At 40.9% G+C, this 13,318-nt stretch overlaps 1 protein-coding gene across 8 annotated transcripts in view; it reads left to right on the plus strand.

Moving 5' to 3' along the window:
* Nucleotides 1–13,110, plus strand: part of RASGEF1B (RasGEF domain family member 1B) — a 562,949-nt gene extending 549,839 nt beyond the window's left edge. For all 8 annotated transcript variants that reach the window (XM_080666092.1, XM_080666088.1, XM_080666091.1 and 5 more), the window contains 4 exons: nucleotides 4,613–4,708; nucleotides 5,405–5,528; nucleotides 6,699–6,771; nucleotides 10,840–13,110. In XM_080666092.1, coding sequence (XP_080522218.1) covers nucleotides 4,613–4,708; nucleotides 5,405–5,528; nucleotides 6,699–6,771; nucleotides 10,840–10,864 — 318 coding nt within the window. In that variant the 3' untranslated portion in view covers nucleotides 10,865–13,110. The remainder of the gene's footprint in view (nucleotides 1–4,612; nucleotides 4,709–5,404; nucleotides 5,529–6,698; nucleotides 6,772–10,839) is intronic.
* The last annotated feature ends 208 nt before the right edge of the window (nucleotides 13,111–13,318 follow it).

A 13,318-nucleotide genomic window follows, 5' to 3' on the forward strand; every position in this document is an offset into this window, starting at 1 on the left:
AAGCTCTGCACAAGGTAGCTCACTTACTGTAACCTTTTAAAAGCATCGGCTTACCTCCCACGGTTAAGTCATTTATTTTCAGAAAGTAGGTTAGTGGCTGTAGCATTAGGCTTGCTATTACTCATTGGATATGTGGGTGGCAGAAAAAGTACAGAATGATGTTTGAGAAATTAATGATTGTTACTGTATCTACCCTGCCCCTAATCAGTGGCCTGCTATCCTGGATCCATCAGACTCTTGACTCTGAGGGTCCTTCCTTGGCACATTTCCGTGTTGTATCTCCTTTCCTGGGAAGGATAAGCTGGTTGAACATTTGGATATCATGTTATCTGAGGAGTAGAGACCTGCTTGTGGGAAAGGGCTGATGAAGATTGCTTGACGAAAGTTATTTTCTGTATAGATTCTGTCTGTCTTTTAACTTAAACTATATCTTCAACTAATAGAAGAAAATAAAGGTAAAAAATAGTTCAGGGCTTTCCCCTAGAAAGCTTCAGCCTCTGTGATCTAAAATTAAAACAAATACAAAAATAACTCCCTATTTTAAGAAGGCTAAATTGAGTCTCAACAAAATCTGAAATAGAGGTTCTGATCATGTTGGAGAGGTTTTATAAATGCATTAACTTTTCTTTAAATAAATAAATCAGGTCAGAGGAAGGAGGAAGCAGAGTTCACTTTCTCTAAATTAGCCCCATGGAGTTCACCAGCTTTTCAGTTTTACCTGCCCAACAGGTAAATCACCGTACTCCTGTGACTAGATTGAGGAGAGATCTAATTAGAAGCTTTTCAAGCTTTCGAAAATGAGCACGTGCCTGGGAATATCCCAGCACCCTGGAGCGTGAGGATGTGGTGGAGGCTGTCTGCAGCTTCTCATTTGCCTCTGAGCTTCTGCCTATTGGATGCAGGGCTCCGTCTGCATGTTTGAGGGCTTGGTGGGCTCCACCTCAGGGAGGCGGCCACAGAATCAGCTCTCTCAGCAGGGAGCTGTGGCAGTGGCCAGAATAATTTTCATTAAATATTATACTTGTGGGCCTCTAATAGCTTTTTCTAGGGAGAAAACACCTCCACCAAAGTATTTACCTTTTACATAATTTAATAAATGCTTAGTTTTGTTGTTTTTTTAAACCAGTTCTGTGTGAGCATGTGAATTGTATTCTCCAGTTCATAAAACAAATGAAATCACCACCATTAACAAACACGCTGTTTCTCTTCCACAATTGGTCTCAAAGGCTGTGAATATAAGCATTTCTAGATAAAATCCATCTTTTATTCAAGAGACTTGGGATTCTTTTCCTTTTTTGAGGTGAGGGCGAACTCTCTTAGGCCATTTTAAAACCTTCCTGGCCACATGATTAGAGTACTAGAATCTTCAGTATTTTTTCAGATCTCGAGTTTATGTGGCCAAGTGGCATATCTAACACCACATTATGGAACAAATCACATCTGTCTTCCACACAGGGGCCTTCAATGGCCTTCTGGTCTGTTGCTGTGTTTTTCCTATGGGAACATGTGTCTCCATGTTTTTAACCATTCTTGATTTGCTTGCATGTTTATAACTCCTTTTGCCGTTCTCCTTGTGTACCTGGGAACTTGTTCGTGCTCATCAGCCTTCATTTCTAGGTGTGGAATTGATTATGCCTTTAAGGTGTAATGGCTGGATCTCTTAATGGAGCACATTTTGAGAGGGAATTGGAAGACATTATTTTTTGAGACGTTCTCCCATGAAAGACATCATTGGCAAAACCTCCTAGAAAGCAGACTTTTGCTCACTCCTGTTAGTAACCCGTGCATTCACCTTAGCTCAGGGAAATTCAACGTCCTTGGACTCCCCTGATTTTTCCTATGTTGGATTTAGATAGGGACGAGAGAGCTGAAGGGAACTATCCATGAGTGAATGAGAAGTTGAAGAAGCCTTTTTCTTGCAGATGGGCCTAAGGAACAGAGCAGGGAAGTATCTTAAGGAAGATTACTTATATTTCTACTAGAGGCCCAATGCATGAAATTCATGTGAGTGGGGGAGGTCCCTTAGCCTGGCCTGCACCCTCTCAGTCCAGGAGCCCTCGCTCCTTACCACCTGCCTGCTCGCTGCTCGCTGCTCCTTACCGCTCAGCTCACTGCTCCTTAGTGCTGCCACAGAGTCAGGAGAGGCTCCCACCACCGCCACTGCGCTCGCCAGCCGTGAGCCCGGCTTCTGACTGAGTAGCGCTCCCCCTGTGGGAGCACACTGACCACTAGGGGGCAGCTCCTGCGTTGAGCATCTGCCCCCTGGTGGTCAGTGTGCATCAGAGCGACGGGTTGTTCCACCGAAATGGTCGCTTAGGCTTTTATTATATAGATTTTCTGGAAGAGTGATTCAGTCAGTAGTGGGGCATCAAACAGACACCATGAATGCAAAAACAACATAAGGTATAGCCTTGGCCACCCAACAGGAGGTACATGACATGAACTTATGAAAAGTTCAACTGTCACTATGAGACATAAATTATCAGCACCCCCTGGCTCTCACAGCCCAGTACTGCAGAATAGAGCACAGAAATAGAGTTCTTGCTCAAAAGCGTTACACTGTGTAAATATTGCACCTCAATTTCAATAGTGCTTCGTTTCCTGGCAGCTGCCTTATGATGATGTATTCTTACTGTCTTTTAAGTGCACCAGTAATGTATCTGTCCCTTTGTATGGGGCCCATTGGTTTTTTGGGACTGCTTCAGTGAAGTCAAACCTGTATTATTTAATTTAATCCTCGCCACACCTCAAGGAGGTAGTTGCTGCTGTTCTCATTTTAAGGTGAGGACAGTAGGCTTTCTTAGCATGTTAGGCAAACGTTTTCCATTAAGGAGCAGATCGTAAGTATTTTAGGGTTTGTGAGCTGTACCTTTTCTGTTGCAGCTACTCACCTCTGACATAGTAGCACAAAAGCAGGCACAGACGTGTGGATGAATGAGCGTGGCTGTTCTCCAGTAAAGCTCTATGGCTACTGTAATTGGAATTTCGTATCATTTTCATGCTCATGAAATATTATTCATTTGATGTTTTTCCAGCCATTTAAAACTGTAAACCATGCGGCTCTTAAGCTATCCCCAAACAGGTGGTGGGCTGGGGCCGGGCCACGGGCCACAGTGGGCAGACCCCTGCCTCATGTTGCCAGTAAATTGTGGAGCCAGATTTTAAACTGATGTTTGGCAGAGTCCCAAGTCCATTGCTTCCTAGTCACAAGTGGTCTTTCCAAGAAATGAGGTTCAGCTGTGCTTTTATCATTGGTACTGTGCCTGTTGAATTCTAAAATTAACAGAAACAGTAACATTTGAAAGAAGAGGAGGATCTTTAATAATTCAGTTTAAGAGATTTCCACCACAGACAATAGCAAATGATTAAAAGTATATTCAAAGAGGCTGTCAGAACCGAGATTCACTTTGAAACAGTGAATTTTCAGAGATCAATGAAACAAAAAATAATCAAAGTTGTGTAACGACTTTAGGGGAAAATCTGAATTTCTTTCTAGAAGTGGAAATTGATATTTAATATGTTGGGGTATGAGCCAAAATGTATGTTTCGCAGACCTCCCATTTATTTAGTATAGTGTATCCCATGAGTCATAAGCTTAGGGAAACTTAAAAAACTTGCTCTTGGGTAAACAATGTAGGCCCACAATTTGTGTGTGGAGCACGATTTGCATCGTAGCAACTTTAGAATCTTTAAAATCATGTTGGCATTTGAGGGAAAGTGGAAGTTACTGTGCCCGAGCTTTGTTCTTCCTTCATTAGGGGCGTGATAGGATTTAGGGCACTCTTAGAGATAATTATTACTTTAAGTTAGTTAATTAAATACCACTCATCAAACTAAAGATGAGAGGCAGGCAGGCCTTACTAAAGAAGGCTCAGTGTTTTTTAAGTAACCATTAATTTTAATGTGCACATTTATATTCCTCCTTCACTTGGGCTCATCTCACAACATATTGTGTAAAGTACTTCTTCGGTGATTTCCCGTGAAAGCAGGTGCGAACTTGTTCTATCATCTGAAGGTCAGGTTTACTCAGTAGGAAGTTTGTATTAACTAATACCTAAAACCCTGAGCACTCACATCACCTTGAGTAATGTCTTCTAGAGTAAAATGAAGTGTTCATCTGAAAAAAATTCATCTAAAATGTAGAATCTAAATGATGTAACAGTTAAGATTCTAGCAGGAAGATAGGTCAATTACCTCTTGAAATCTTGGTACCTGCAATGACAGGTACTCTATTAATAATTTGCTAAATGAAAAGCAAGTTATTTTAAATCTTTTTTCTTTGATTATAGTTAGAATGGTCAGATGTTGTTATATACTATTGCATTGAGAAAAAATAGAAAACAGAAAACTGGGGGAATAACATGAAGCCATCCGCTTTCCAATGCTACTCGTCTTTACTGTGGTTTGGTTATTAAGAGCATTTGTGTCTTCAGCAAAATTATCTAAGTAAGGAAACTGCTGTCATGGGAGGTAGACAAAACACTGTATCTTAATTCACCCCAGCCTTTTATGTAATCCAGAGTTAATGTTCATTAATTTCTTGTATTGTTTGATGAGAGGCAAAAAGTTTATTTGCCCAAAACAAACCAGAATCTCTTTTTGTTTTCTTTAGATTGTGATACCATTCTTCAGTCTTTTAATCAAAGATATTTACTTCCTCAATGAGGGCTGTGCCAACCGCCTTCCAAATGGCCACGTCAACTTTGAAGTAAGTGTACAAATCAGAGCAGAGAGAGGGCGGACTTCTCCAGCATTGCACCTCGGGCCAGGCAGCCGAAGCTGATTTTGAAGTTCTAAACATTGAATAAATGGTTACCTATAACAGGGGTGGGAAACATTCGGCCCTCAGGCCTTATAAGATCTGAAAAATCATTTTGTTTGGCCCTACCAAGGCATTAGGGGTGAGTTAATTAAATGTTTGACCATATATAGCAGGCTGAATTTTTAAGTTGATAATTTTGTATAGACCAAGAATGATGTTATACATATCCAAATGACTCTTGGCAGAATAAAAGGTTCCCCATCCCTGAATACCTAGCAGATACCTAGACCTAATTTTTATTAAATTAAGAAAATGATGTAGTCTAGAACAGTGGTCGGCAAACTCATTAGTCAACAGAGCCAAATATCAACAGTACAACGATTGAAATTTCTTTTGCGAGCCAAATTTTTTAAACTTAAACTTCTTCTAATGCCACTTCTTCAAAATAGACTCGCCCAGGCTGTGGTATTTTGTGGAAGAGCCACACTCAAGGGGCCAAAGAGCTGCATGTGGCTCGTGAGCCGCAGTTTGCCGATCACGGGTCTAGAAGATTAGAAGCCAGAGAAAAACATTAAATGGAATTGGCTCTTCGGAGCTTATGCTTTGTGATGACTGCTTTTAAATTCTTTGATTTTTTTCTAGAAATTTTGGGAACTGGCCAAACAAGTGAGTGAATTCATGACGTGGAAACAAGTGGAATGTCCGTTTGAGAGGGACCGGAAGATCTTGCAGTATCTTCTCACAGTACCAGTCTTCAGTGAAGACTGTGAGTAGGCCATTCAGCTGAGCTGCCATCCATGTCCCCAGACCCTACTGTTGGGAAATTAGTGTATAAATGCTGGTGCTTGATTCTTCATATAGTGTGAGGCCTGTCTTCTGACCTATTCAGTCTTCAAAAGAGCACAGAAAACCATAGGATTTTTCCCTAACATATTTTCCACACACTCACTTAATATTCACCCATAAAGAGTATGTTTCTGGGTTTAAACATTCTTTCTAATATGAGATCTGCAGAGGTTTGGGCATCAATGGAGAGTTTCCAAAGGATCCCGCCCCCCGCCCCCCCCCCCCCCCCCCACACACACACACACATACACTTGTTTGGGCTTACATCAGTGGAGAAAGATGTTTTGTGATATATTAATATTCAAGTTAATTTGAGTAAAAAAAAATAATCCATTGCTACCCCCTGCTGTTTGAAAAAGTAGTGGAAAGTCTTTAGGGAATTTGAGGCAGATAAAAAGTGATTGATGATATACAGAAAAAATTGGCCAAAAGAGAGCTAAGGTTTATAAAAGACTTGTGGATTTATTCTATTGATTTTTTAGATCCTAATATTACAGAAATCAATAGCACCTATTTACTGATAATATCCTATGGTAGATGCATAGTGTTCATGATAATGTCTGAAGAACGTTTTGCATGAATATGATCACTCTAAAGGGGACTTGATCGTTTTAAACCTCTACATAAGATTGATAACAAGCTTTTAAATCTTGGATTGAAGATGCTTTTTGATTTAAAAATAAAAAATATATATATCAGGAGGATGGAAAATTAGCCTTGAAAATCAGGCTTATTACCTAACTTTTTTATAAAAAAGATGAAGGCTACCAGGAATAGATCCTCCTCCCATCCCCTTTGTAAAGAACATAAATGTGAGTGTATGATAGCACACATGGCTTGTAAATTGTCTCATAGTTAAGTTCCACTTTGGCCCAGAGGCCCTTCAGTTTTTGTTGAGATGGTCAGTCCGAGGCAAAGTGATGTTCTGTGTTCTTAATAAAACTATGATCATTCTTAGTCACAACTGGTGTGCTGAGGAATGTGTTTGCTAGAGCGTTTGGCTCAGGTTGAACAGGGGATGGGTGGTGGTGGATAATCTATTAAGAGAAGGCTCCAATGTTAATGCGTTCTTACTTTTGATTGATTGTAGCTCTGTACTTGGCTTCCTATGAGAGTGAAGGACCTGAAAATCATATAGAGAAAGACAGATGGAAATCTTTAAGGTGGGTCTCATTGCTTCTTATTGCTGCACACATTTAAAGGAGATGTCGCCTTCCCTGAAGAAAGCCGCATGCTTTCTGCAGGAAGTCCCTGTCTGTGTGTTCCAAGTCCTGTGTGTCTTGCCTCCCGTTAACTGATTTTTTGTGGCTTAAAATCCTCATTGCCATCATTCAGTTTTATTGTCTTTCTTTTTTTTATATTGGCAGACGTGCATGGTGTCTCTGTTTTTCTTTCTATCTCCCATTATTTTATGGAATGAGGAACTGAAATTACCTCTTGGTGTGGTAAAAAGAACAGTGACTCATTGTCTTTGTCTGAAAGATCTGAAAGATAAGAAGTTCAGACTATCTTTCTGAATAGTTCTTACACTATTTTATTAGACCTGAGATAAAAGAGACCTAAATGCCAGTTGGTTCAGTAAATTTGAGTGGGTCACATACCAACTGGATCTTGGTCCCCACTTTGGTTTGAGAGAGAGAGAAAGTTGGGATTTTAAACATAATCCAGCATCTTTTCAAGTTTAAAAATTGTATTAATCTATTAGTATTTTCAAATAAATGTAGTTTCAAATGAAAGTAGGATAGGTAAGTTTGTATTTTAACCATTTGAGATACTTTAATAGGCAATAGCTCCCTAGCTCAGTGGTCGGCAAACTCATTAGTCAACAGAGCCAAATATCAACAGTACAACGATTGAAGTTTCTTTTGAGAGCCGAAAACTGACTTCTGCGCATGGGCCACGAAGTTTCAATCGCACTGTATGTGCATGCCCACACGTGGTATTTTGTGGAAGAACCACACTCAAGGGGCCAAAGAGCCGCATGTGGCTCGTGGGCCGCAGTTTGCTGACCACTGCCCTAGCTGGTTTGGCTCAGCAGATAGAGCATCAGCCTGTGGACCAAAGGGTCCCAGGTTTAATTCTGGTCAAGGACACGTACTTTGGTTGCAAGCTCATCCCTGGGCTGGGCCCTCTTCAAGGCTCATGCAGGAGGCAACCAATTGACGTTTTTCTCTCACATTGATGTTTCTCTCTCTGTCTTTCTCTCCCTTTCACACTCTCACTAAAAATCAATGAAAAAATATCTTTGGGTGAGGATTAACAACAACAACAACAAAAATAGGCAATAGCATCCCAGGATATCCTATATAATAAAAGCCTAATATGCTAAGTGTCCGGTCATCCGTTCAATCAAATTATAATATGCTAATGATATGCCAAGGCCATTCAACTGCTCCCTATGACATGCACTGACTACCAGGAGGTAGTCGACCGGTCGACCAGTTGCTATGATGTGCACTGACCACCAGGGGGTAGATGCTCTGACTGGTAGGTTAGCTTGCTGCTGGGGTCTGGCTGATCGGGACTGAGAGAGAACTGGCCAGACACACCCTGGAGCCCTCCCACGGTTCCTGCATGGCTGGCCAACCTCCCGTGTCCCTCCCTGGCCCCGATCCTGCACCAGTGCGGTCCCTCAGCCTGGCCTGCACCCTCTCACAATCCGGGACTCCTCAGGGGATGTTGGAGAGCCAGTTTCAGCCCAATCCCGCAGGCCAGGCCAAGGAACACCACTGGTGCACAAATTCATGCACCAGGCCTCTAGTTATAACATAATCAAAGTTGCAATATTTGTTTTTCTCTTAAGACACTCTGGGAATGTGTACCTTTTTATACCAGGGTTGACAAGCACATTCTCTCCTCTTCCTACAGTCATTTGGGAGCCTTCATTAAATGATGTTGGACTAGGTTTCATGAACCAGGACAAATATCTAAGATGTATTTGGTTTGTGTAATTTTGTTTGTTTCAGTGGACAATTTAGGCCTTCCTTGTACTTCTCAATGAGGAGGCTGAGGTACATTGATACTGGACTTACTATACTTAGAACAAATTGGGGTGAAGGTAGAGGACTGGAGATGCTTTTATCCCCAGACATAGACATGAAGACTGTATGGCCAGCACCTAGAATTATGGGAATGTACAGCTTGCTGGGCTGATGCCTGGTTCTACTTTTATGAAGTTTTGTGCCTGCTAATGGCACATTTACTGAAAATAATTTATTACTTTGTGCTGGTATTAAATGATATTACTTACACTCTTAAATGTCATTCATGTGAAAAACATGAGCTTCAGAGTACACATCTTGCTGGATAAAAGATTTGGGAATTCCTTTTTTTAAATTATCCTTTTTAGATAAAATTTGCCTTCTATATTTTTCTTTTTAATCCTCCTTTCTGTTTTTTAAAAGCATTAAGTTGGTACGACCCCTGAGTACAACTTAGTTATTGTTACTTTTCTTATAGATTTTTTAAAAATTGTTATGTAACTGAGTTCACTATACATAAATGATACCTGCAATTACCTATGAAATCCAGACTTACTAAAATAATCCAAATGTACCAAATACCACATACTTGTCTAGTTGTTATTCTCTTGGATTGTTATTCTTTTATGCCATATTCCTATTGAGTATAGTTCATTGTGATCATTTGCAAAGCCACATATGTTAAGTGGATACTAAGACTAATTAGTCTACCTGAAAACTTGTATTTATATTGGCTTTGAAGGCAGTAAGGTTTGTTAGTAAAATGGTTGATAGTAAAAGCTAAAGACTGAATTATGTAATTTCTTCCCATATTTGTTATGTACTGTACACACAGTACAGAACAACAGTAAACATTTGATTGGTTGAAATGTGACTCTAAAATTTAGTAGAGAATTTAGAAATGTGAAGTGAACGAGAGGTTGCACTGTACTGGTGTAAATTCATCCACTATTATACCCAACTCAGAAGTGCTCAGTAATGCTTCTGGAAGAAGTGGCACAAATAGAATGAATGGCACCTGAGGGAATATGTATATAAACCCATTACAGATGTATTATTGGTATAAAAGACTAGTTTTCATGTTAAAATTATTTGTAAGGAACCTTGAAGAACAAACTCTTCTTTGTGTCTGGGTTTAAGGCATGCACTCTGCCTCTTCCACATCCTGTCTAATTTTAAAGCCCTGCTGTAACGCCTCCCACTCCCTGGCCCATCTCTCTCCTAAGCCCATGCACTCTAAGGCTGTCTTCCTCTCCTGTACAGACCCCGTGCTGTTTTGCAGTGCATGTCCTTCTTTTTCCTACTTAGTAAGCCCCATAAGGGCAGCGCAGGGTCTTCCCTGAGGTTGGACATCCCAGCCTGCAGTGTTGAGGACTGAGATCTGGTCCCTGCAGGTGTTGGCTGGGGCATACCACCCACAGAGAGGATGAAGAAAAGAAAGTAGGTTGTGATCATTTGCAAAGCCACGTATGTTATGTGGATACTAAGACTAATTACTCTACCTGAAAACTTGTATTTACATTGGCTTTGAAGGCAGTAAGATATTTTTAAATAAATACTTTTCCTGCTGGCCTGAGAGCCATTCACTCAGACACTTAAGTTTAGCAGTGACAATGACAAACATAACTCTAAGGGCAAACACCTTTCTTGTCACTTGCCATTTAAAAGCCCTGATGGGCAAGGAATGTGAGGATGTTTATGTTTCCTAAATTAACCCATAAGACCAGTACGTATCTAAAAGCTTTTTATCATTAATGACTTTTTTTTGTTGTTGTTTAATATATTTTTATTGATTTCAGAGAGGAAGGGAGAGGGAAAGAGAGATAGAAACATCAATGATGAAAGAGAATCATTGATTGGCTGCCTCTTGCACACCCCACATTGGGGATCAAACCGTGACCTCCTGGTTCATAGGTCGACAACTCAACCAGTGAGCCACCATGGCTGAGCTTTGTTGTTTTAATATAAAGCCACTCAAGATATAGACTTATCTATAAACAAAGTTTTTGCCATCTCCATCTCCATTAATATATATTTATTTTAAGTGACTAGCAGTTCTCCCCCAAAAATAGGACTACAACACTTAATATTTTTTCTTCCTTTTTTAAAATCTATAAACACACACACACACACACACACACACAAACTTAAAACACAGGAAAAATGAAACGAGTGTTAGGCAAGGCATTTAAATCCCATTTCAAATAACCCTGACACACTTGTTCTTACATTGTCTTCTTTATTACTCAGGTCGAGCCTTTTAGGCAGAGTTTAACAAATGGGATGCTGGCTGCCGCTGCGTCACGCCGTCACTGAGGGGTTGGCCTTCATTGTCGGGCACCTGGGACTGCAAACAGTCAGGAAGTCCCCGCCAGCCTTGATTTGTAAGGGACCTTGAAGAACAAACTCTCAAGAGCAGACGGGGAACTCATTCCCCACAGCTGACAGACTGACTCAGATCTCGTGAGACTGAAATGTTCACTGAAGACACTCGAGAAAGAATCCTCTGAGGATCCCAGCTCTGCACATGACTCATCTCCTGGAATTTCCATGTGACTCACAGCTCTGCACCTGGATGGAGCTTTCTTTTGTGTGTGTTTTTATTGTTGGTTGAACATTTGCTGCTAATGGGACTTGTCCAGCTGAGTGCTGGCTCTTAGGAAGCCCATGTTTCTTTGTTAACTTAAATGGAGAAGGGAGAGGGAAAATCCCTCCCATTCGATCCCAAACTTCAGCTCGGTGAATGGCCAGGAGAGGAAGACTGGTTGAAAGCTGGCTGTGGACTTCGTTTCCCTTAGTGTGTGCTGTGTTGTGAATTCCTCTCCTCCCTCTTCCGACAAGTTTTGAGTTGGCTGCTGGTTAGCAAACTCCTTTTTACCCACATAAGTTATTTAATATAATAATGAAGCTCAACACTGTGGTAGGAAAATAGCCACTAGAAAAAAGAAAAAGCAGAGTTTGTCATTGGACTGCGTAATGTTCTAGAAGGAGTTTTTGTTTCCTTTACCCCTCTGAGCTGTTTACAGCTGACCACTGTGTTGGACAGATGTATTTTTCAGTAGCTTTTTTTGTTACTTAGTTTTCCATGACTCATTTTTTTTTTTCTCTTGTAAATTTAAATTATCTGACTTTAAGGGTCTTGGAAAAACCCAGGCCTAATTACAACTTAATTTTTTTTTAACAGACCGTTATTTTTCATTGCCTTTCGGAGGCTGTTGGTGACTAAACATGTGAACAAAGAATAAGTTGGAAAGGTTACCACCCCCATGCCACCCCCGCCCCCACTACAGCCGTGCACAAAGCAAATGAAAAACATCTTGCTGTTAACTCAAAGGTCAACCTAACTGTGAAAATCGTTCGCCTTGTTAAACATCTCAGTAAGTCTGTAGTTGCTCTGCAAAAAGGCATTGTACTTATTTACTCTAGGTGAAGCTGTAAGTAGTAAACCATGCTAATGAACAAAACAAAACATCGTGCTCAAAACAGAGATGTATTTGAAAATTTTAATGACGTGGTTTCAGAAAACAGAGCATGTGTGTGTGCTGCACGCCATCTGAGCAGACCTGCCATGTCTCCAAGTTCTCCCTTTAGAATCATCAATATAGTTCACACTCTGCAGCTGGACTGGTGGCGTCTTTTCTTCTATGGGTGGATTGTTGGGTGGGGGTGGGCTGTCATTGCAGAAGTGCAGCGCAAGTGACCCTCTAAAAGCGTGTGTGTCCTTAGGAAGTGGCCTTTGGGATATGTGTGTGGACACTGAATTGATGAAAATGAATCATAGTTAGCATTTAATAATCATTACTTTGAGCTGAGGCCCGAGGCACTAAGTGTTTAGCATAGATCAGTGGTCGGCAAACTGCGGCTCGCGAGCCACATGCGGCTCATGAGCCGTGGTTTGCCGCTTTGTTGACTAATGAGTTTGCCGACCACTGGCATAGATCATTATCCCCACTTCTTAGGTGCGGAAACAGGCATATTAATAATAATGATTTGTTCAAGGCCACAAAGCTAATGAGAAGACCAGTGATTTAAACTAAGCCTTCTAATTCCAGAGCCAAGCTTTCCACCCACCGCCAAGCCTTCGCAAACTTCAACATAACCTTCAAACTTGCAGATAACCTGTGAGTCTTCTTTTCATGCAGATTTGGATTCTGTTCATGCAGATTTGGATTCTGTAGGTCTGGAGTGGGGTCCAGGGGGTGCTGATGCTGGTCCTGGAATTGGCTTAGAGTAGCCAGACACCCCCGAAAGCTGCCTCCTTTCCCCCTGCATTGCTTGTCCCTGAACTTTGTGGCCCTGTAGTTGTCGTGACAGCAGTGATGTTTAACTTGGAACCATCTATGTCAGGAGTCAGCAAGCAGTGGGCTACTGGCCAAATCTGCCCCTTTCCTACAGCCCACAAGGTAACAAACGTGAACTTAGTTGAAAAATAAATAAAAGAAAATACTGCATAATACATGAAAATTATATGAAGCTCAAATTTCAGTGTCCATAAATAAAGTTTTATTAGAACACCACCACACTCATTTGTTTATGCATTTTCTTGTGGCTGTTTTTGGTTGCAGAGCCTTGTAGCTGCAACAGAGACTGGATGGCCAGCCCTCAAAGCCTCAAATATTTACTCTCTGACCCTTTAAAGAAAGTTTGCTGACTCCTGACCTAAGTGGTTCTTTTGAACATTACAATGAGTCTGAAAAAATGCTATCAGATCTCTATTATAGCATTAGAT

Source organism: Plecotus auritus (assembly GCF_963455305.1).
Source record: "Plecotus auritus genome assembly, chromosome: 1".
Taxonomy (NCBI): domain Eukaryota; kingdom Metazoa; phylum Chordata; class Mammalia; order Chiroptera; family Vespertilionidae; genus Plecotus; species Plecotus auritus.